We start from the raw sequence: 23791 nt of genomic DNA on the forward strand, positions 1-23791 counted from the left end.
AACTGTGAGTAATAAAGAAGAATTTTGATTAAAATCATCAAACTATCATCTAGCACCAAACTATTTCGGTATTTATTGCATGGATTAGGATTTGAGATTTTGAAAACGAGCAGCTAGGTTAGTAGATTTAATTTTATGAATGAATGTCATTGTGGGGTAAAGTCACTGTTAGACACTTTAGTTCATGTTATTCTACAGCAGTTATTTCAACTCAATCATTGATATAATTATTGTTATGCTACAAACAAAACATCAAGTATGCAAGAATGCAAGTAAATCAATAAACATTCCAGTGGTCATTAAACTACACAATTGAAATATCTCTGATGTGTCTTACCTGTGGGGCACACAGACAGCTGATATTATTCATGAAACATTTTGGTGCATTTTTATGTTATATTTGTTAATTATGTTTTATGTTTGTTAATATCAAGATGCGATTTACACTCTGGGACGCGTATATTAGTAAAGCATGCTCTATGCCACAAATATTATGATTAGACAAGGTCATTTATTTGCCGTTATCTTCAATCTGGTTTGAGATTGGTACATTCAGATACTTGTAAATAAAAAAAAGCAGTCATAGCGGCTTTAAATGAGGAGCTCTGAGTGTCATAACTGGTGGTATACTGTAGTTGATAATACTTTCAAAATATGTTCTCGCACAAAGGGACCTGGGTTCAGGATAATTTGATTATTTGAATTAATGGATGAGATACAAGCACTTTTCTGGCAAATTCACGTGACTAATACTAGCTGCAGGAAATTCCCACTGTTGTCATGACAACGTAATTTCACAAGCTTGATAGAGGTGGAAAAGATTAATTGTCAGGTAGAGATAAGCTACTGCTTTTTTAAAATACTTATTTTTTACATAGAAAAAGCTAAATAAAAAATAAATAAAATAAAATTTGTGCCAGTATAGTAAAAAGCAGCTTGGATATTCCTCAAAATTTCTCCTTTTATGCTCTACAAAAGAAAAAGTGAGATCTTTGATCTATTCAACAGTAACAGCTCTACATTATTTATTTATTTATTTACTAAATATACATTTCATTAAAAATTATGTCAAACTAGTGTTTTTAGAGTGGCAAAGATGAAGTTGACTATCCTGACTTGCCAATCTCTTCGCTAAATGTGGCTTTAGAGACAAATGCATCTTTATGGATTACATAATGAAAGAGTTTTTGTTTTCGATTTGAATGATTTAGTTTGAAAGTAGTTCAAGTATCGCTGAGTTTCGGTTCATTTTGTGTAGCTCTCCTGACAGAGATGGTATAAAGCACATCCTGATGGTTTTCTTTATTTTACAAAAGCACAACATTTGTTGATATTGTGTTTGCACACAAATAAAAGTACACCTTTTGCGCTTCCGAATGATGTAGTTGCTATTAGGCCTACTCTTACGTTTATGAGAAGAAATGAAGGATATTTTAAGTTTCCACTCTTATTATAAAAAAAAAAATGCAAGTTATCGTGCTAGAGCCTTTTTGTCCTTCATTATGCTTACTTCAGCTTCCACTCTTCGCATAAATGACTGGATATGCGTCTAATAGTGCACATTTATCTAGGTTAAATGTTTAAATTAATATTGTGAATTGCATGAAGTGTTTTATATCTATATATTTTATTTTAGTCATGTTGATTTGAGAAGACTAAATTGATTAAACATATTCTCAACTCACTGCTGCTGGCTGCTTGGTTGATACTTAAAAAATAAAAGAAAAACTTGAATTTAATGAACATAAAATGTTACAAATATATTTCTAAATTAACTTCATAAAAAAAAAATTTTAAAAGAGAGAGAAAGGGGTGAAACTCGTTCCCACGTTTCAATTAAAAGTTCCCCCTCAGATCATTGGGCCCCCAATCTGCCCGGGCACATATGCACCCACAGACCCTGCATAGCCAGACGAAACGCCCCCAATCTACACGCACTTATTATGCTACATATATACTATTTACATTTCCTCAAGATATAAGCCTCAGTACCTACACTGTTTCAACATCTTATGTCGACAGACGCTCATTTCCAGACCTCACATAATGAACAATGCTACAAAGTACAGAAAGGAAGCCTGGGTGTTGACAGTGGAAAAGCTAACAATCCACACATGCAAAGACTTGATCCACTGTCCTGATATAGGTAACAATTCCAAGTCGATAAATCATCGCATTGACATGACATGACATGACACAGGTTATAGCACAAGTGTCATAGAATTTTTCTTGTTTTGCACCACTTTGAGTGTTTTTAATAACAACTAATAAATCATTCCATTTATACAGAGAGGAAATCTATTTCGATCTCATGCAACTATGTGCGCTTTCTGTCCACAGATAGTTTTGTTAATGTCAATCTTTTGTGTCTTACCTCCTGTCTTTTTATTAACTAATAAATTTATGTTGAGATTTAGGTCAGTGTAAAATGTAAACAGCGGCAGCACAGCAATGCTGTCTAGAGCACAAAGGCCTGATTATATGCACTTTGTGGACACAAGCAGGAGCCAATAGCTCACAGGCATGAGCTGTCAGGTGTAGTGATTCCTGTACCTCCCTCTAATGTATGTGTTTTTCTGTAGTTGATGAAAATGTGCGGTTGAGATGCCAATCTGTAGCCTTATACAGTTAAAATGTGTCACCTCGGGGAAGTGGAGCTGTTTAATTTCACAGCATAATTAAGGAGTGGATTTGTGAACTGTGGGGTGTGTAGAGTATTTGTGGCAGGATTGTTTGAGGGAAACAATGCTGGTACATTGCACAGTGCTCTTATTTTACATTGCACGGACTTGTGAAACTACAGAGCGGTGTATTGTATGCAATTGCTACAAGTTATAAAATAAACAGGGCCATATATTTATACATATATTTATGAATTTGGAACATGCTTTTATGCAAAGCATCTTTGCATTCAAGGAATACAGCTTTATACATTTCATATATTCCCTGAAAATCGAACCCAGGACTTTACTGTTGCTATCGCTATGCCCCACTAATTGAATCACAGAAACTAGCATTGATATTAAAGGCTGATAACTGATAAATGGCTGACATAAAAATTTCACAACACACTCAATTCTAATAAAACACACAAAAAAAAATTTGGTTGTAATGGATATTCATTTTGAGATTTGCTAAAGATTATCAGTGTTCAAGATTAACTTTAAGAGTCAAAATATCACATTTTTTTATTAAAATGTCCAACTAAATTCAACCATTTATATGAAAAAAATGAGAAAATGAGTGTGCACAATTACATAGCCAATAAGAGCCCATATATAGATGCTAACAAATAAAAATAATTCTAATGATAACCAAATTTATATGGCACTGATAAATTGTTCATCCTTAAGACTTTTTTTTATTAGTGCTCATTTTGGGATTATGCATTTTTGTATTTAAATAATTATTATCTATCTATCCATTCATTTTGTTTATTTTCTAGCTGGACAATCTATAGCATGTGCTTAAGGTTAGTAAATTAACAGTAACTATATTTATGTTTTATATGTTAAGGAATGATGCAACAATTAATTAGGGGTGTTCATTCCCAATATGATTATATCTAAGTTATGGTTCACTTTATTAAAGAACATGCATTCATACTTGAAAACATGCATCTCTGATCATGCTATGAGATAATGTAAAGTAGAATCGATTAAACAATGATGCAGGGGGTGAATGACATACTGGACCAAATAAAACTCATTAATTGTAAAAAATAATAATAATAATAATTTGATTCTGTTAGACCGATAAGTAGATTATTAACCATTAAGGAGCAACATTCCACATTTTCAGTTCCAGCATGCAAACAAGTCAGAGACAGACATACAAGAAGAAATGGACATACGGTAGAAACTGGCCATAACGTAGGTTTGACAGCGATCACCAGTAAAGTCATTTGGACACCTGATGGAAGGAGACAAAACCATAGAAAGAAAGAGAAAGGGAGAGAGTGTCGAGCAGAGAGAAAAGATGCAAGAGAAAGAGGAGAGGGTGAAAGCAAGAGAGAGAGAGGGGGAAAAAGAAAGCAGAGAGAACATTAGGACAACAGCACAATGATGTACAGCAGAAGCAGAGGATCCCACTGGAGGCACCACTGTGTCTATTTCAGGACAGACTTAAGCCAGCAAGCCTTGGGAGGTGGAAGGAGGTAAGGGAGAGACCACAGTGGTAACCCAGTGACAGCTGGTCCTCTGTTTGCAGCTGTGCATCAAAAGTCAACATACTTTTATCAGGCATTGTTAACTTCAGGGGCTCTGTCTGCAAACACCGCTTGCCGAAGTATCCGTCCGGACATCTGGGGGAAGGAGAGGTGGAAAAGATGACACACAGATATACATCAAACACACACACACAGAAGAATTTATGCACAGGAAGGTCAGAAACACAGCTGTACAATCATTTGAATGCCATTTCGATTCTTCAAGCCATCGTTTGTATCATTTTTCATTTCTAAATATCTATAAACCATTCTTAAAAAAAAAAAAATCAATTTACTGTGTATTACTGTGTATTACTTACTAATAATACTGTGAAATATTATTACAATGTAATATAACTGTTTTCTATTTGAATATATTTTAAAATGCTATGTATTCCTGTGATGGCAAAGCTGAATTTTGTGCAATTTTCAGTGTCACGTGACCCTTCAGAAATCATTCTAATATGCTGATTTGTTGCCTGAGATTTCTTATTATTCTCAAAGTCTGAATTTTTTTTTTTTTTTTGATAAACCGAAAGTAAAGACAGAAAGGCATTTATTTTAAATAATTTTTTTTTTTTTGGGGGGGGGGGGGGGGGGTTGCAATATAAAATACATTAAAGTCACTTTTGATCACATGAATGCATCCTTGCTTAATAACAGTAGTAATTTCTTTAAAAATAAATAAATAAATAGAACAGTGTTCAGGGTAGAGATTTATGCATTTGCCAGACGCTTTTATCCAAAGCAACATACAGTGCATTGCATTTAAGAAACACATTTACATTATATCAGTTTTTGTTTTCCCTGGGAATCAAACCAACAGCTTTGGAGTTATTGGCACCATGCTCTAATTACTGAGCTACAGGAAAGGCAGTGTATAATGTATATAAATATTAATTTTTCATACCACATTGGCAAGTTGTTTTACTCTTGTGTCTTAAGCATAAACCACTATGCTTAAAGCAGGGGTAAAGTATGCAGTCGGTACAGTATACAGGCTGGAATGAAGCAATCCCATTTTCTGCAAACACAAACAGCTGAAGCTGTATCTCAGCTTATAAGCAGCACATAGCTATTACGGTCACCTGATTATGACATGGCTCTCATTCATGGATTTGATTGGCCAATTATGCTTATTCATGTTATTCCAGTAAACAAATTACGACTCATCAGTGCGTAATGAGCTATATGGGTAATGTTTTCCCAGCGTTAATTCCTCTTACTCTGTAACTGCTCTAGTCAGCTATCACTGATGAATGGCCACCTCCAATTTCCAGGACAAACAGAAAGTTCAGCTTATCTGCTGAACGCCGTATCACTGTGCTTCCCAAGTTGGACCGCCAGAGGCAGGAGTAGCTCAGATTTATTTTTTTTTGTTTTCCATGAAAAAGGCCAATTATGTGTAAGCAAAGATGTGTTATATATTCAAACTTTGTTTTCAGAGAGCATGTCTAGCTTCAGTCTTGCTTTAGGCCTAAATCGAACAAGATTTAGTGAAAATTAAGTTTATATGCAGGACACAGAGGGTGTGCGTACATATAAGGCCCCTGTAAAAGTAAAAAAAAAAGCCCTTATGGTTAGTTTTTGAATTTTATTTTATTATGCATGACACAATACATGTAGCACACGCATTAAGCTGTCGGTGAGTTTATAGAGTGTAAATTAGCATACAGTTTCTGACTTGTCCTCGTCGCTTTACCCTGAAGAAACACGGTAATGTGAGGACATATCTGAAATGTGGCCTAACTTTCATATACCAGTCAAAACTTTGGACTTTTGAGAGGATTTTCAAAACACCTTGTGCTTTTATATTTCCTTACTGATCCATATATATATAACTGGAATTGATAATGAAAGGCAAACATTTTTTTTTTACATTTTTATTATTATTTATTTATTATTAATAATGCCTTTATTAATGTTCTAAAATGCATATAATAAAGCCTTTATTGATAAAGCAATACTAAAAGAATTTGACCAAACTTATTTATCATTAACCTCCGGAAGTCAAACTAAATATTAGAGTTGCATTATCTGTCCATTTCATTTAGAGGTTTCCCATTTTAGCTGCCTAAACAAAATTTTAAACTTGGGGAAAAAAAGTGAATTTTGTGAATTTCAAGCAATGAAGTCATCATTAATTATAAATAATAATAATAATAATAATAATATGATGTATCCAAACCTTTGACTGGTAGATTAGTTAAAGTGTATTCACATTCTGTCATGCTGTCTCCCCCCTTCCCAACCCCCTGAGCTCATCCTCCTCAACTCTGGACATTTTTCATTCCTCTCTTTCCCTGTCTTTCTCTCTTTCTTTTGCTCTCTCTCACTGGCAGCAGGAGCCAATAGACTCTGTTTAATGAAAAACTACCAAGCCGATGAGAAAGAAACAGAAAGAGCTCATTTTTGCCAGAACTGGGCTGTAGAAGTAAACCTGAAGAAGATAAACATCATGATATTCCAAACAAGCCTGGCCATCAGGAACACAGATACCAAGAATCCAGCTCCAGGTGGCCAAACCGTATAAACGCACAACGCAGCACATGTAGCGAAGATGAACCAGAACCACATTCGGCAGATTCAACAGTGCAATGAGCCACACAGATCAGAAACAACAAGAAAATACATGGCTATCTTTGTATCCAAAAGATAGATTTTCATTATCAGCGTGTTTTTTTTTTCACAAGTAATTTGTGAAGCAAAACTGGGCAAAATAATAAGATAATATATCTTGAATTAAGTTTAACACCACTGGCACACAGTTATTGGTTTAAGCGTAAATAATTTCCTAAGAAGTTAAGAAGAATACACTTAATTAAATGTATATCAAAATAATATTTTATTTGAATACACAAATACTTTATAGATATGAGGAGATTAAAAAAAAGATACTGTCTTAAACTATTTTGCTTCTCAAGTACATAAATCATGTTTTAAGTAATATTTTCACTAGAAAAACATTGTTTCATACAGAAAATGTTCTGTTAAACCAACAAATGTAATTTTTAAGAGACAGATCAGGTTCCAAGTTAAAAAGAGCCATTTATATTTACAGTGCAATACACTGTGGAATAGAAAGCTCTGCAAACACTAAAAATAAAGTCTAAAAATAGCTCCCTCAGTCCGCTAGTTATAACATCTAATCCTGTTTTAAACACACATCAGTCTCTAACCAGCACCGCAGGCATTATAAAACACACACAAATATCAGCCAGATCCTCAAAAAGCTCAAATGCATCTGTACTATATTTGCTGAGCCTTCATGCTTTGTCATTCTGCTAATCTGTTTTGGTTATCTAACTACTCAGTCTATTCTTTAAAGCTTTACTGTAAGGCTGTAGGTGACGTTTCACTGGGCAAAGCTGCTATAAATCATGTGAAGGGCTCTGAGAGAGAAAAAGAATAAAGGGTCTCTCTTTTGCGCCCTGCTACCCTCGATCAGATTACTGCAACTCTGTAAAACGAGAGACTGAAAGAGTGCATTCTGACCCAGAAGGCATTGTATCACTTCTATCCTGCTGGTGAATCTGTCCGAATGAATCAAAGGAAGTAGAATTGACCCAACACACACACACACACGTCATACCTAAATGACATTCTCCTGGAAATAAAACCTGATCTCTTGATCGTCATTGTGTTGCATAATAAAGGACGCATCTGGTCTAAAGAAAAAGCACTGCTGTTATGAAAAAGCAGCTGTTTTCATACAATAATATTTGGAAAGTTTAATGGCGCTTTCCACGAACAGAGTACGCAAAAGTGCCTGAAGCACTCATTTTTTCAACAAACGGTCAATGAAAGGAGGCACTTCAATTGTTGATCGTCAAACTCAGGAGGTCAAACGAAATTTTTATATGAGCGATTTTCTTTTCTCTTCATTTTATACGAGGTTTGGTATTTTTGCAGCTGTCTAGCAATAAATGTGAAATAGGACATTAATAACATTTAATCAAAAACACAAAACAATGCAAGAATGGGGGACAGGGTTGGAAGTTTAGCTTAACTTAAGTTATAATGCAAAACACACTAGCTAAAACATGTAGGTTTAAAGGTTGAGCTTGATGAATGCAGTCACAAAAAAAAGTTTGTTAAAATGTAAAATACAATAAGATGATTTACTTAATCTATCGTCATGGCATAGAAAGAAACCACATAATGTTTTTCTTAAATTCCAAAATTGCAAGGAATATTACGGAATGTTTTAAAGAATGCATTTTTAAACCACAGGTAAATGTTTCTATTCGTTAAAATGTGTTAATAATTTAAAAAATATATAATTCTACAATAAACTGAACATCAGTTCAGCAGGTTAAATCAAAATTAAAATGCCATATTGATTTGAATTGCTGAGTTGAACAGTTTAAGTCCTCCGAGGCAGGAAAGACCAAAATAACCATTATAAGAAAGTGCTAGGTTAATCAGTCCCTCCAGAAAAACGCGATTATGCGATCGCCTGATTTAATGCATAATCAGCCAAAGGCCGCATATTTATGCGGGGGTCGCATTTTTTCAAATACGCCGCTCTTTTGCTGCATAAATTGCCGATTTCAGAAAGCAAAATATGCAGGGCTAGCATGATTTCATAATCCCTGTATTTTCGTTGCAAAAACCTCACATATATATTAGCAGAAAGTTGAAAAATGTTGCGTTTCCTTCACACAAGTAAAGCGCCATTATCTGCCTATTGCCATGGGAACCTTATGAAGTGACGTAATTACGTGGCGTAAACATCATCTGCAAACCCCGCGGTGAAACCAGGGTGAAACTTGAAATGCGCAAATCATTCTTATTTGCCAACAAAAATAAGCACAAAAGAACGCGCAAAGCAGTTTCCCGATTTGTTACATGACAGTGGAGGCAAATTATATTCCAAAAACTAGCAAAAACTGCGGAAAACTTGCTTGCTAACAAAAGAAGTTGATGTAACTTTACATTTGTAAGATTGCACTTTTTTGTTACAGAACAGTACCAAAAACTTACAGTTGTAATTATATTAGTAGTATGTAAAATAATTTACACTGCAGTAAGAGACTGCAACTTAAATATTCTGTGATTTAGTATGCTCGCTTAACATAGGAAGTAATAAGAAATTACTCTTTACATTGAGGTAGTAGCCTAGTGAGAAAAAGGTGTTTGGGGAATCACCTTTTTTTCTCTTTTTCATCAAACCGCAGTTTTTGCAAGTTCACGCAATTTCATCGCATAAAATTGCAAAAATATCCTGTATATTCCATTGCATTTTTTAAGAAAACTTGCCGCAAAATCAAGGATTTTTGCCCGCAACAATCACAAAAAAAATCCACATTTTTCTGGAGGGACTGTTTAGTAATAATAATTTAATTATAACTGTGTTCAAGAGAACACAGAGTAAAATGCACATATTATAGTAAAATGGCCACTATACTCAATGAGTCTTTAGATCAGAACTTGTCCTTGATGTTCAGCACAAGTAGGTATCAGGGGTGCTGAAAAAGCTGTGCAGGGGCCCCCTCACTGGCGGGATATGAATCTCCTCTGGCATTTCTCTCTCCTCTTCAGTTTTGTCGCCTGTCCCGGTCTTATGTAAACATGACAGGGGTGTCGATGTGGAGCTGCTGTAACTTGGCAGGCCGTAAAATAGCGAACCCCCCACCCCACCCACCATGATCCCAGCAAGAAAATAATTACGGACTGGGTCCATTCTTTCTTCACTTCCAATGTGTGTGTCTAACTTTGTATTTCAAAGAAAAAGGCAGGCATAAATATGAGGTAGCTTGTATGGACGGACTTGTCCGACTGAGTAATTCCTATGAAAGTCTGGCCTATATTGAATGAGATCGCTTCGGGCCAGCAATTCCCAGCGGCCTTGACTGCATTATCCGACTTTTCTGGACCTGTGCCTCACCCAAGAGTGAATTAGCTGCAGCAATTGAGTTATTGCTCCTTCCAATTTGTACACAACCTATTGAATGGCTGTTGCAGCCATGTCTTTGCCGTTTGCTTGCTGTGCAGTATTCTAGGGATACACACGTGCAAACGCGCACACCGTGCAGCTGGGCTGAAAATACCAGCAGGTGCACTCATAACATGGCGCAACATGCGGTCTGAAATTGATTAAAAAAGAAAAAAAGAAAAAGAAGGGGAAAACCAGCACCTCACGGTTCACTGCTATAAGACCCCATCACATAAATAGCTCCATATAGTGCACAAACACAAACTCGTTTCCACGTGCATCCTTATTTGTTATCTCGCCCTTCACAGCTACTTAATCGCCTTGGTCTTGTTTTAATAATGCGGCTGAAAATATTTTGTTCGGCGTATAACAAGATGTCCTGAGCATCCCTGATTTAAAAGCGTCTGTGTAAATCAGTGTCCTTTTTCCCTGTGATTGAAATGTAAGCAAACCGACTTATTTACCTTGTGGGAGGCCTCTGACTCTCGTAAATATTTGTTCCAGCACTAAACCAGCATGACATGGCATTTCACAATGGCTTGATGCACATCGCTCCAGCACGCTAAACATGGGCCACCGGAGCAGGACAAGAGGCCTGCTTTTTTTCAGTTCCCCAAGCCCATCACAGTCATCTCACACTCATCAACATCTGTAACAGTGAGTCAACCCACTGTGCCCTGACTCAAGAGGGACTCAAGTGAAGACAGAGCGAAAGATAGAGTTAGAGAGAGAGAGTTTAAGTAGAAAAGGATGGGTGACTTGATGGATCCCATTTGGCCATTACTGGAAAAAGACAAGGAACTCCAAGAACTAGAGATTCTTACTTCACTTAGCGTGCAGTTCTTAATCTCTCAGTTAGAAGAACAGAAAGAAGGGAAACTGTAGAAGAAAAGCATTGAATGAATAGCTGTTTATTTAATTATGGGTATAATTATGTCACAGTGGATTGATATTTATTACAATAAACAGATTTCAACTCTTCTTTTTCTATTTTCAATGTTCCATCATTTTGAAATCATTACTAGATAAATAAGTAAATATTAAATGACATCCGTTTGTTTTAAACAAACTACGTCTTTCAGTTGTGCTGTAATTTCCACCACCACAAACAGAACATTTATATTACGTAACATACCCAAGCTGTAATTTTGGTAAATTATGCAAGAAGTATGAAATCATTCTTCCCTGAGTTTATCTAGGATGTCATGAAATGCTAACTCTGAAATTAGCTAGAGGAAGTGCTTTTGTTGAAAACAATGGATAATTTGAGACGTGGTGGAAATTATATTTGATGGCAAAATAAATAAGCATAAGTTCCTTGATGAATGCATATACTGCACACCGTTGAACAGCGCTCCGACCTTAATTATTATCAATGTGCACAGGACCTAAAGTGCCCATAGATTAAGATATAGCAAATATGCTGAATCCCATTGATTTTAATAAAGTTGGGTTGAGTGTGACTGAGAGATAAAGAAGGTGAAGAACAACGTGATCCACCAGGAGTGTAAATAGACATGTGGGAAAAGGCTCGGGAGAGAAACTCACTTGCAGGATAGCCGATTTATACCATGTATGTAGTAACAGTCGCCGCCATTCACGCAGTACGCCTTCTCGGACTCGTTGCATCTTCTGGCGTGACCCGAACCCGGAGATAACGTTGTGGTTACTGCAGGAAACAAAGACACAAGCATTTTAATGCATCAGCATGCCACCCAAAAAACAAAAGACAGAGCTTTCAGGGAGTGCAAACAATAAAGAGAACAGCCACGTTTTCACGCTTCCCAGTTAACAATCATTACATGTTACTGATCTTTTATCACATTTCAGCTCATGTCCCATTCCCTACAACACCAGTCATTCACTAGAACAATGACTCATTGCAAATCTCTCTGCACACCATTTATGCTCTGCTGAGGATCGAGACGTTCGATAAGCAAAGATAAATATTTCAGCCACACACACACACCGCCTGCTCCGTCTGATTCACAGGTCTGGAATGGATCCGTAATCCCGCCGCATTATCGGAGCAACGTTCGACATGTTTTGGGGAATACTGCACCTCAGGGGTAAGAAAAAATGAGAGGCCTGGTGAAAATTGCCACATTATGGCCACACTGTCAGCAGTTTGTTTACCTAAGGTAAAAGTTCAAGGGGTGTACGTTGTGGCGCATGAACAGGTTTACTGAATTTGTAATCAAAAGCAGACATGTGAAGATTGACAGTCCCGCTGCCACATTATGCACATACCTATGCTGTTTCTCACCGCTGTTAAACAGAGCATGTCTACAAACACTCGTGTCATCACCACCCAAACCATGTTTTTTCAAACACACAATGGTTTCTGTTTAGCCCAGCAAAATGGAGCATCTTCGTCATGCTGAGACGGCGTTCAAAGCAAATGTTTAGAAGGAACATGCTTATTTAATCTCGCTAATCACAACGAAAAAGACAAATGGGTCTCCTCCAGTCATTTTTTAGGCATCTCTTTACCACATCAAGCCCAACATTATTTATGTAATCAGAGAAATATTGTGATATCCAAATAAATGTTAATAGAGTTGCTGGTAAGCATGGCTCAGTTCGCCTCTGCTAGTCCATCCCGTTTTCAAACACACAATGGTTTCTGTTTAGCCCAGCAAAAAAAGCATCTTTTGTAAAGACAGCCATTCAAAAGTAGCTTGTATTCTTGTATTCTTTTTTTGTATTTTTTATTTATTTTGTTTTCAAGCAGCATATTATATATAATGGGTCAATAAGGTCGATTTATGCTACCCAAAAATAATATATAAAATAACAATACCATTTAAAGGTTTAGGAGGCAGTACTTGTATTCATATTTTTGTGCAGCAAGGGTGCAACAAATTAATCAAAAGTGACAGTAAATACATTCATAATATTACAAAATATATGTCTTTTTCAAATAAACGCGTTTTTTTCTTTTTCTATTCATTAAAGAATGCCGAAAAAAAGTATCACAAAAAAATTAAGCAGTACCACTGTTTTCAATTTTGATAGAAACATAAATATATCTCAAGCAGCAAATCAGAAAGATTTGTGAAGGACCATGTGACACTTAAGACTGGAGTAACGATGCTGAAAATACAGATTTGCATCACAGAAATAAATTATGGTCTAAAATATATTCAAATAGAGAAGTTATTTTAAATTGTAATAATATTTCACAATGTTAATGTTTTTACTGTATTTTTGATCAAATACGCAGCCTTGGGGAAAATAAGAAACTTCTTTCAAACACATTAAGAAAAGAGAGATTTCTCCACATAATGTAGGCCACATATGTGCCATTCTGATCCCACCGACTATTCACATAACAAGTATATTGACTGTAAATGTGTTTCCTATCCATTTATACACACTGCGGGACAAGTTGAAATTATGGTCTGAGGTAACTGACAGCATGCCACACATATGGTACATCAATCTAAGATAGAAAACAACCAGGAATATTGGTTTTACTCAAGTCTGGATTCATGTTTGAGACCCTCCACTGCAGACCACCAACCAAACATTTAGTCTTCTCAGAGATTGCATGACCAAGAACTCATGAACATGTCATTTAATAAGACTATTGAATCAACTGACTAAACATGAGGGTGCAGAACCTTAAACGTTTCGCATTCCTTTTTTTAACATATCATTTATGTGTGTAAACTTTCACATAATCCCAAAACTTCCTTTTTATAGGGAGAAATTAGATTGTGAATGTTAGATTTTCAATTCTGTGTCAGACTTGTCTCTTATTTCATGAGACATAACGCTTCTTATACAATGATCGCAAATGCATGATGCAACATTCATAATGATAAAGTACAACAATATACAGTAAGAAATACTATTGTAATAATAGCAAAGTGATATTGTGAAAAATTATTACAGTTTAAAGGAAATTGTTTTCTATTTTTAATATATTATAAAATTGAATTTTTTTCTGTAATGGAAAAGATTAATTTTCAGCAGCCATTACTCCAGTCTTCAGTGTCGCAAGATCCTTCAGAAATCATTCTAATATGTTGATTTGGAGCTCAGAAAACATTTTTACGTGATGATGATGATGTTGATGATGATTATGATTATTATTATTACCATAGTTGTTTTGGTGGAAATCATGGAACATTTTTCAGAATTCTTTGAAGAATAGAAATTTCAAAATAACAGCATTTTTTTATTATATATTTTTTTTCTAACAATGTTAAAGTCCTTACTGTCACTTTTGATCAATTTAATGGATCCTTGCAGAATAAAAGTATTAATTTCATCCAAAAAAAAAAAAAAAAAAAAAAAGTAAAAGTAACTGACCTCACACTTTTAAATGGTCTTGTAAGATATCTAAAAGAAAAAAATGTAATGGCTAAATTTATTTATTTTCATCTTTGCATTCATTTATGATTGAAAAGTGTCTTTTTCTGAATTAAAAGAGAATTTTTTTTAAATGAGTCACAGCCAAACATTTGCAGGGAATAGTCTTCAGCCTAGCCTCAGGCCTCCGACAACATAGGCTAGAAATTCAGCAGAGTACAAAATGTGCATCTTGTTCTTCCACTCTTTCTCTCTGCAAATGAAAAAATCCAGCAGTCCAGAGCCATAGATTTCCAACCAAGAGCAGCTCCCCGTAGGACCCCGGTAACCCCGTACATACAAGTGTTGAACACCCGGCTGAAGTCAGGCCAAGAAAAGTAAAATGCTAGCAGATGTGGAAGTGCACTCTATGTGTATTGGGGCCCTCCCTCATATCAAACATGATCTAGGGGTATTAATGTTACCACATCAAATCGCATAAGTGAAATCAGAGCACAGTTAAGGTTTGAATTTCAGGGACAGAGAGATTCTGAACTTTCCTGTTGACTTTCTTGTTCATGAAAATGCATGTCTAGTCAGGTTGTGTATTTATATATAAGTAATAATCACCATGTGTGGCTCTGGAACTCTAGAAAGCTTACAGAACACCTTGTGCCAGTATGTTGTGCAGTGTGGAAAAATCAGCAACATTTGGTTGTGGTGGTCTTGCATAACTTGAGTGAACGTCAGCTGTTTACTGAGCTAAGTTTATTTACTTGTTTTTTATTTACAGTTTTTCGCAGAAACCGTCCTCAAATGTGGATGTCTTTGTTATAAAAATTTAAAACTCTCCCGTTATTTTTTATTCGTTTTTAATATTTATATTTACCTTTTGCTTTTCAATAGTTGCAATCTTTTCACCACTAGCATCACAAAAAAAGAACCACAACAAAATTGACTGTTTTCAAACAGGTTTCCAGAACACGTCTGTCACTGTTAGGCCAAACAGACAGTTCCGTCCCAAACTCATGCCATCGGTCAAGGGATTTTACAGAACATCTTGTGCAAGTTTGTTAAAATTGAATCCAGGTGCGGAAAATCATTAACATTTGGTTGTGGGCTATGTTCAATCAGCTAACAAGTTTATCTCCTAGCTTTTAATTATTCTGTAGATGTTTTTTTTTTTCGTAGTAACTGTTCTCAAACTCTGGCATCCTTTGTTGTAAAATGCATGCTTTTCACTTAAATTGAATTAATGTTATATACTTATTTATTAATTTTATGTATTTGCCTTTTCATAAATGTAATGTCTATGCTACTAGCATCAGTAAGCAGAATTGTTACAATATTGACTGTTTTCAAACAGGTTTCCAGAACAAGACCGCCACTGGCTGAACACACAGACAGTCCCGTCCCAAAACAAAAGGTTTTTTTTTTTTTTTTCTTTTTTTTTTGGATACTACAGATCTGAGTACCACATCTCTAAGAAAACTCAGCCATCTTCCATTTTTAAATGTTTATATTTTGAAATGCACTCAGCTGTGTGGCATTCAAATGGAAGAGCGGAAACAACACTAATATCCAACTATAATAACACTTCTTTCAACAACATGGATACGGGCAAGCTGGGATGCAATTTTAGCACGTCTCAGTGCAGGTTTACCTCACTAGAGCACTAATGACACAGCAAGCTCAACAAGACTCAGCTACCTTGACTGAAAAGATGCCCGCAGGTATTAAATCAGCATTCCTCTGAGAGCTGCCCTCAGAGCTTCATAAAGACCACATCCAGAGGCTCGAACATCCAGCTCGACCTTTAAAATGTGCACACTCTCCTAGAGCTCCAGGAGCAGGCACGTTTGTATTCCTTACCGTTGACTCGGTTTGTCCCCTTGAGGGTGAACAGGGGTGCACTGCAAAGCTGGTTATATTAAAATGATATTCACTTCGTGAATTTTGCCGTGCTTGATGCAAAAGCAAGCAAGTGTTCCGGCTCATGCAAAACATGCCCAAATTGGACAGCTGAATATTGTTCATTTAAATTCCTCGTTGTTTTATGCATTACATAAATTTGGACTTGTCCAAACTGAAAGTTTCCTAGCTTTCTCTTACAGTCAGAATAAAAACATCATTATGCCAATGTTTCCAAAGTTGCAGGAAGACTTGCATGTCAGCAGCCTGGGGGGGTTAAAGATGCGTTCACGCCATATTGGAATTCCAACTTGTGAACTGGGAGTTTTCTGAGAGCTACGACTTGTACCACGTGACTGCTGTACCACCTGACCCCCACAGGCTCTGTTTAGGCACTAATAGTGTTGCCATAGAAAAGCATAATTCCGAGTCCGAGGAGAACGTCATGTGCTGTCATCTTGAAATTACGGTAATTACGATATGGCAAGAAGGCAGCATAATTCTGCCGATATCTGTCATGTTTATGCCTCTGGTCAAGTGATAGACTTCACAAATCTCCCTCCATCAGTAATTGAGCTTTGACAGCTACACGCCTGTACAATATTCCCTCATGTTTCTTCGGCTTACATCAGCTGTCTGCTAGAGATCTGGGAAAACTCGACAAATACCTGCTGAGGCAGCATGTGCCAGGGAGATGTGGTGGAGGGGGGAGTGTGAGGCAGAGTGAGGGAGAGAGAATGTGTTGGGAGTTTGAGGAGAAGGTGTTTTCAGAACATTACCTGGAGAAAACTAACCGTTAACATTTTTATTTATTTCAAAGCAAGTTGCTCGCCCAGCAGAGACAGCACCCTGCCATACCTGTTGCATAAGACCAAAGAACTTTTGAGCCAGTTATTTGAGCTGTAATGTGGCCAATCATTATGGAGCTGCACAGAAACTGCTATATATATTTTACCAGATAGTGAAGTTTGTCTTTTTTGCTGTCATTGCAAAGCAGGTTTATCAGACTGGTCTTAACTAGTGAGACTAGGAGACCAGCTAACTAACCAGCTAAATCAGCTTAGTCAGGCTAGGAAATCAGCTTGACCAATTTAAACAAGCTAAGACCAGCCAACTAGCATAGGTTGGCTTTAGCTGTTGTTGTTGTTGTTTCAGATGGATAATAAACCTTTTACAAATACATCTTTAGAAAGTGATCTGCGTATAAGTACTGTAAGATCTGAGATTTCTGAATAGAAAACATGTCAGTTCCTTTGGAGTACTGCTGCATAGATAAACCAGACTTAGGCTAGCCATGTTAAAGTTCAAGCTAAATTCTCAACAAAACATTCCAAGTTAACAAGGTCAGTTGCATGCCAATTGCTGTTTATCAAATCTCACACTGCCAGGTCACTTTCCAAGCCTCATGCTCACAAGCCAGGTTACGTTTCTATTCCTGACAAGCGAAAGGCCAAGTTCTTCAAGTTCCTAATTGCAAACACTAGGCAACTTTCACTACAGCTCCCATGAGAGGTCACTTTCTCCTGCCTGAAAAACCAAAGGTTTGGCCAGTGAGCTCAGCCCTGAGTTTGTTTAATCCTTCATAGCCAAGGAACTGAAAAGAGGGCCTGGGTGGGGGCAAACCAGGGCCACCTGGAAGGCTTCATAAACATGTCTATCTTTCTGCACTCTCCAAAGGGTTCTAGGAAAGTCATAAAGAATTAAAGGAGAGGTCCCTTTGCTGAGAGGTTTTATTTTTTCCTCTGGAGACATATTCACTTAGTCCAATCGAGTAATTTCTTAAGCGTAGAGACGTCCGTCAGGTGGCCGCAGCATCTTGTTGCCTTTCTATTAATTGTCAGGCTAAAACCTCATGTTCTGTTTGTAGTTTCAGAGACTTGATAGCTCAATAGACGAAAAGATTTACTTAACAGTAGATTATCAAGTTGATGACTTTCCAAATCTTCTTACAATACTCATTACATTTCTGAGTGCATGTGGTACAATAAAGGAATAAAGCATCAAATATATGTCAAATGGGTCTTGATCATATTAAAATAATTTAAAGAAAAACATTTTTTTTACATGTTAATCACTGGGTTCTCTGGACTCCAAACAAGAAACAACAAGTCAACTCAACAGAACTTTTGGGCCATTTAAGGGGTGAAAACAAATAATATCCGCTAACTCGGATTACATTTACATTTCTGGTACGCCCTGTGGTAGCTTGAGAGCTAAAGAAAAAGTTCAAAAAGCTCCGGCGGCTGACAAATGATGCTTGAGAGATCATTATATTGAAGCCATGATCAGACCCCTATGCCAGTACACTGTCTCACCCCGCTCTTGCTGAAGATGTCTCTTGTTGCAGCTGGGAGCAGAATCCCATAACTGCACAAGTGGTCAATTTATACAGCATGCAATCTTACAGCTTTTGAGTGCTTTCCATTATGCAAAACCATTAGGTGCATCCCTTTTGTTTAAAACGCTTGCCAAAGCCTTTCAAAGAGGTCTACTCAATTTCACATTTATATGTGCACCACTGCATTTATTAAAAGCCTCTAAACAAAATCATATGGCCCTGAGTAAGTAAAGAAAAAAACTGCTATCACACTATCAGTTTTGTAGCAACAGCTTTGGTGCACTGCAGGGCACAAGAGTTCAGATGTCAGTGGGGTTTTGATTGTGTCGCAGACTGGCGCTGAAATTGGGGGCAAGTCATGGCCTACTGGTTAGGGTTTGACTCCTAGTTCTTGTGCAGTAAAACAAATACATATGTGTGGTGAATGTAGAATACAGCTGTGGTGTGGGTGCATTCTTAAGTGCTTTAAGGGCCCTGTGTAATCTATTATCTCTTTAAGACCTTCTGTGCAGACTTAAGACTTTTCATGTTTGCATTAACGACGACGCACACCAGCAACAAAAGACAAGTCTGTTAGGAAACAGAACTTTCCCTGAAGCGTGATTGCTATAGTGATCTGGTATTTGGATGTTTACTTAAACCCTTGTAAAAAAGCAACATTGGACCAGTCGGTGGAAAGAAAATCCAGTTCTTAGAATAAAAACTCAATATTTACGCCTAAAGTCAGGCAAAGCAACTGATTCTTCCATGACAGCTTCACTAGCATGAGAACAAGCAGGTAAGACATTTACATACAGTATTTGCATGCTCCATACTTAGAAGTTCAAAGGGAGCTTACTGAAAACATGAGTCACATGTCGAAATCTTTCCAGTCACTGTTTAGGCAGAAGGCCAAATCTAAAATGCATTTAATTTAAATTAACTCTACGCTCTTTAAGCTCAGTCCACCATAACAGAAGCCTAGAGTGAACTCTGTCCTGTATTTTTCCCTTTTCATTAACAGGTCTTTATTTTTCTCCTCTATTGCCTGCTTCCTGCTGCATAGCTGATGTGTCTGGACTTGTCCTCCACAATCATTTCACAGACAACTCTAAAAAAATCAAAGAGCACTATAGCTCACGATTGCACAACAGGACGCGGGTGTAAACAAGCAAGTCTCTGGGCACTTACCCAGAAGGGGTGGGGCACTGCTAGGTGACGTGAGGGCAAGGGTGCTTGTCAGGCTGGATGTAAGCTCGGAGGAGGCAGTGCCTGGGCCAAGTGTCGGAAAATACTCGGGGAACCATCGGAAGGATGACACGGGAGTGCCGTGTATCCATACATCATCATCCGAGTGGAGCCCCTCCTCCTCATCCTCTCCTGTGAGGAGATCCAGCCAGTTGGGTTCCCTGCTGTGGCTGGCTCCTTGAATCAGAGCCCAGCGGAGCAGCAGCAGACAGGCTCCAAGTCCCAGAAGCAGGAGCAGAAAAGCGGCCACAAGGAGTAGGGCCCTTCCTCCGCATACATCCCTCGGAGGGCCATGTGTGGTCGGCTGCAGTGGAGGGAAATGCTCCACTCCGGCCCCCGACATGAGCCCGATACTCTGCCCCTGATAAAGAGACACCAGAAGGACAGGCAGCGAATAGACAGACACATCTGGGTCCATCGGAGGCTCGTCCAAATCCTGTTCAAAATCTCCCGGCTTGCACTTCCTCTGCAAGCACTCAAAGGGCTAACGTGTCTGGTACGAAATCTCCATTACACACTTCTCAAACTGACCTGCACACACATACCACAAAGCCAGTCTTCAGGTGTCACACAAAGCTGCCCTCACACACTACCTGGTGTGAAATTGCAGCGTTGTGGTCCTTGCGGTGTGCTAGATGTGGGGTTTCAGATCTGGGTTTTCAGATCCGATAATGACCCCACCAAGAAACAGCAGCACCAGCCTTCTGCCCACAGCTCTGATGGTCATAGCCAGCTGCAGCAAATCCTCCCCGCTGGGGCACACATTCACACACCCACATATATACCAGAATCCGGTCTGATAGGGAAAACAGAGGGGCTCTCCAAACACACTTAATGAAGTAATGAATACTGTGAGCAAGACCACCAGCAACATGTGGCAAGGAGGGGAGTTGGAGGGACAGCTGTGGTAGATGACTACAAAGGGTAGCACCTTTAAAAGCAAGCAGAAATTGGAAATATATATATTCCTTATGTGACCAGAGAAAGAGCACGAAATACAGCACACGGGCCTAAAGAATCTGACCCTAGAGTCAAAGTTCACACACGGCTCCTAATGGCCAATGCTTTGAAATCCAAAGCATGCTCCCTGGTACATATAAAACTCACTTACAGGACACGCATGACCTCGAGGAGAACACATACCTCATACTAATTGTGACCATAAAACCAGTCTTAAGTCGCTGGGGTGTATTTGTAGCAATAGCCAAAAAAAAAAAAAAAAAAAAAAACATTTGTATGGGTCAAATTTATAGAATTTTCTTTTATGCCAAAAATCATTAGGATATTAAGTAAAGATCATGTTCCATGAAGATATTTTGTAAATTTCCTGCTTAAATATATCAAAACGAATTTTGTATGTATTTAGATTTTTTTGCACCCTCAGATTTCAGATTTTCAAAATAGTTGTATCTCAGCCAAATGCTGTCTTCTTCTAACAAACCATACACTGATGTAAAGATTATTTATTTAGCTTTCAGATGATGTATAAATCTCAATTGAAAAAAATTGACACTTAAGACTGGTTTTGTGGTCCAGGGTCACAATTAAATTAGGGGTCATACATTTGGTTCCCCCAGTCTTTGATATATATATATATATATACACTGTCCAGTTCACATTAGAAAAAAAAATAATTATAAAAAATTAATATATTTAATATTGAAGTACTTTAATAAATTAATAAAAAATTACCTAATTTAAGAATATAAAATATATATGTAATATATAATATTGCATTATTTTCATAATTAAGACATTCAAAATAGTTTTTTCCCTAATTATTTTTATGCAGTAATATGATTCAGTTCACACTTTATTTTAAGGTGCTCTTGTTAAATGGCAATTATATCAAAATAGTATATGCTAGAAACAGGGTATAATGTAGGATTTTACATTGCAGGTATATGCATCATTATCATAAAATAATATCAAAATGCAAAAATTAAATAAACAAATAAATGTGTATTTTGTAAGTGTAGCTACATTTTCTAGCTACAGGCAAATACGGACTGCACAATACATTATGACCATACTGGTATTTTTATATTTAAACGCTATAAAATAATACTACACAATAACACTACAATAACTACACATCTTTAAATAATTTTGTGATGCCTAAATTCAGTTCTTTGCGTGTGTTTTATATCCAAAATGGTAGAAGATTTAAGTCATAAATTAGTAATGAAAACAACGATCAGCTTAATGTTATTGCCCAGAATTATTAATTAGTAAATTCCCAAGCAAAAATTTATTTATTTCATGTCAGACCACAACATATTCCTAGACAGGTTTTGTGAGATTTGCACACACACACACACACACACAAACCTTGACTCTGCAGTAACCATAAAGATATAATGTAGAACTCAAAACAACAGAACTATTTGGGCTCTTGGCAGTCTTTTGTTAGTTGATATGTTATGTAAAGCTGCTCTATTTGTGCTGAATAAGGGCTGCTGTCACCAGTTGTTCCTGTTGGACTGTAAATACAGTTCATTTGCCATGAATCTCCATGTCTGAAGGCTGACACCAGTCGTACCGCTCACCCACAGCGATCAATGTCTTCAGTTCCCTTACAGGTACTTGACATTCTAGAACAGTCACTGCAAATGTCCCAAAAAGATTTCTAGCATCCTTTAAGCCCAGTTAATCTTGTCATTTGGGTTGTCGGAGAAAACGAAGAGCCTGTTTTTTGCAACAGCAACAGAAAGAGACAAGAAGGCAAGAAATGGCAGATCTGAATCAGAGAGGTCAACGTGGTTATCCCCAGATTTATGCTGGAGCTTGGCCAATGCCTGGAGTTAAAATCCTACATTAAAGATAAGTGATGATTTATATTAGTCAAGTTAAGCAGAAATGGATTGGCTTTCATCACAGAGGCAGGTGTTGTGTTTGAAGTTTTGTGAGGAGCTTCACAGTGGTTTGTGAGAGCGGGAAATCGGCACAGAGAAAGGAAGAGAGAGAGAGAGAGAGAGAGAGAGAGATTGCTGCTGGTGGGCCCCAGCATGACTGATGAGTTTGGAACAATCGGCTGCCCAGCTGCGTTTTCCATCAAACACATTCTTCTCCCCTCACGCTTTCCCTCTGTCCCCCTCGTTCACTCTGCGGCTGTAAGCAGCGCCCTCTAGGGATGTGATTTTTATGTGATGGACAGAAAGACTTGAGCCATCTGTGGCAGGAATATCCCCATATCTGTACTACCACAGCCTGGATTTCACATCATCCTATTGTTCCACTAAAAAAGTTTACTTTGCTTCTGACGAGATTGAATATGATCTGATTGTATGCAATCGAATATCGCTCTGTTTTTATTTGATCGAATCAGAACCAAGAGGTCAACATTGAAAATCTCATCCATGTGTGCAACTGCCCGAGGTACTATGCAAGTAAAGTCCCAGTTGTGAACTTTTCTATAGATGTGACACACGCAAAACTGAAGCATGAAGACCGCTCCGAACCCTCCTTAAATGGCCTGCTGCCTGAGAATCCCCAATCCTGTGGTCCGCACAGAGGAGATCTAAGAGAGGAATCACCTCGATTCGTCTCTGGCCTGGAGTTCTGGAATAACATAGAAACCGATTTCAAAATATGTGATTCTGACATCCTGATTCTGACAAGCACTTAAAGCACTTAGCAGAGGTTTGTAGATTCTGCAAGAACAGCATTTTAAACCTGATTTAAATACAATATGATGAGAAAAATCATTCTGAACTTAGAACTTAACTTAAAACTGTACTTATATTACATATAAAGTTAATATGAAGTCAAATAGGGCTCTATTATATTGCCTTTTTACAATTTTTATTTATTCATTTAGCAGAATTTTATGAACAATATGATATAGATAATTTTTTATGCATACGGGTGT

General features: G+C 37.3%; 1 protein-coding gene across 9 annotated transcripts in view; it reads right to left on the reverse strand.

The window, feature by feature from the left end:
• Positions 1-23791, reverse strand: part of LOC127941559 (pro-neuregulin-2, membrane-bound isoform) — an 83756-nt gene that overhangs the window by 12890 nt on the left and 47075 nt on the right. For 5 of the 9 annotated variants that reach the window (XM_052536735.1, XM_052536731.1, XM_052536736.1 and 2 more), the window contains exons 4-5: positions 11694-11814; positions 3854-3912 (exon numbers count right to left, since the gene is read on the reverse strand). In XM_052536735.1, the coding sequence (XP_052392695.1) occupies positions 3854-3912; positions 11694-11814 (180 nt within the window). Of the gene's footprint in view, positions 1-3853; positions 3913-4232; positions 4304-11693; positions 11815-23791 lie in introns of all 9 variants that reach the window. The other 4 variants (XM_052536733.1, XM_052536734.1, XM_052536737.1 and 1 more) reach the window with 1 other exon arrangement.

The sequence above is a fragment of the Carassius gibelio genome, chromosome A21 (genome assembly GCF_023724105.1).
Source record: "Carassius gibelio isolate Cgi1373 ecotype wild population from Czech Republic chromosome A21, carGib1.2-hapl.c, whole genome shotgun sequence".
Lineage (NCBI taxonomy): Eukaryota > Metazoa > Chordata > Actinopteri > Cypriniformes > Cyprinidae > Carassius > Carassius gibelio.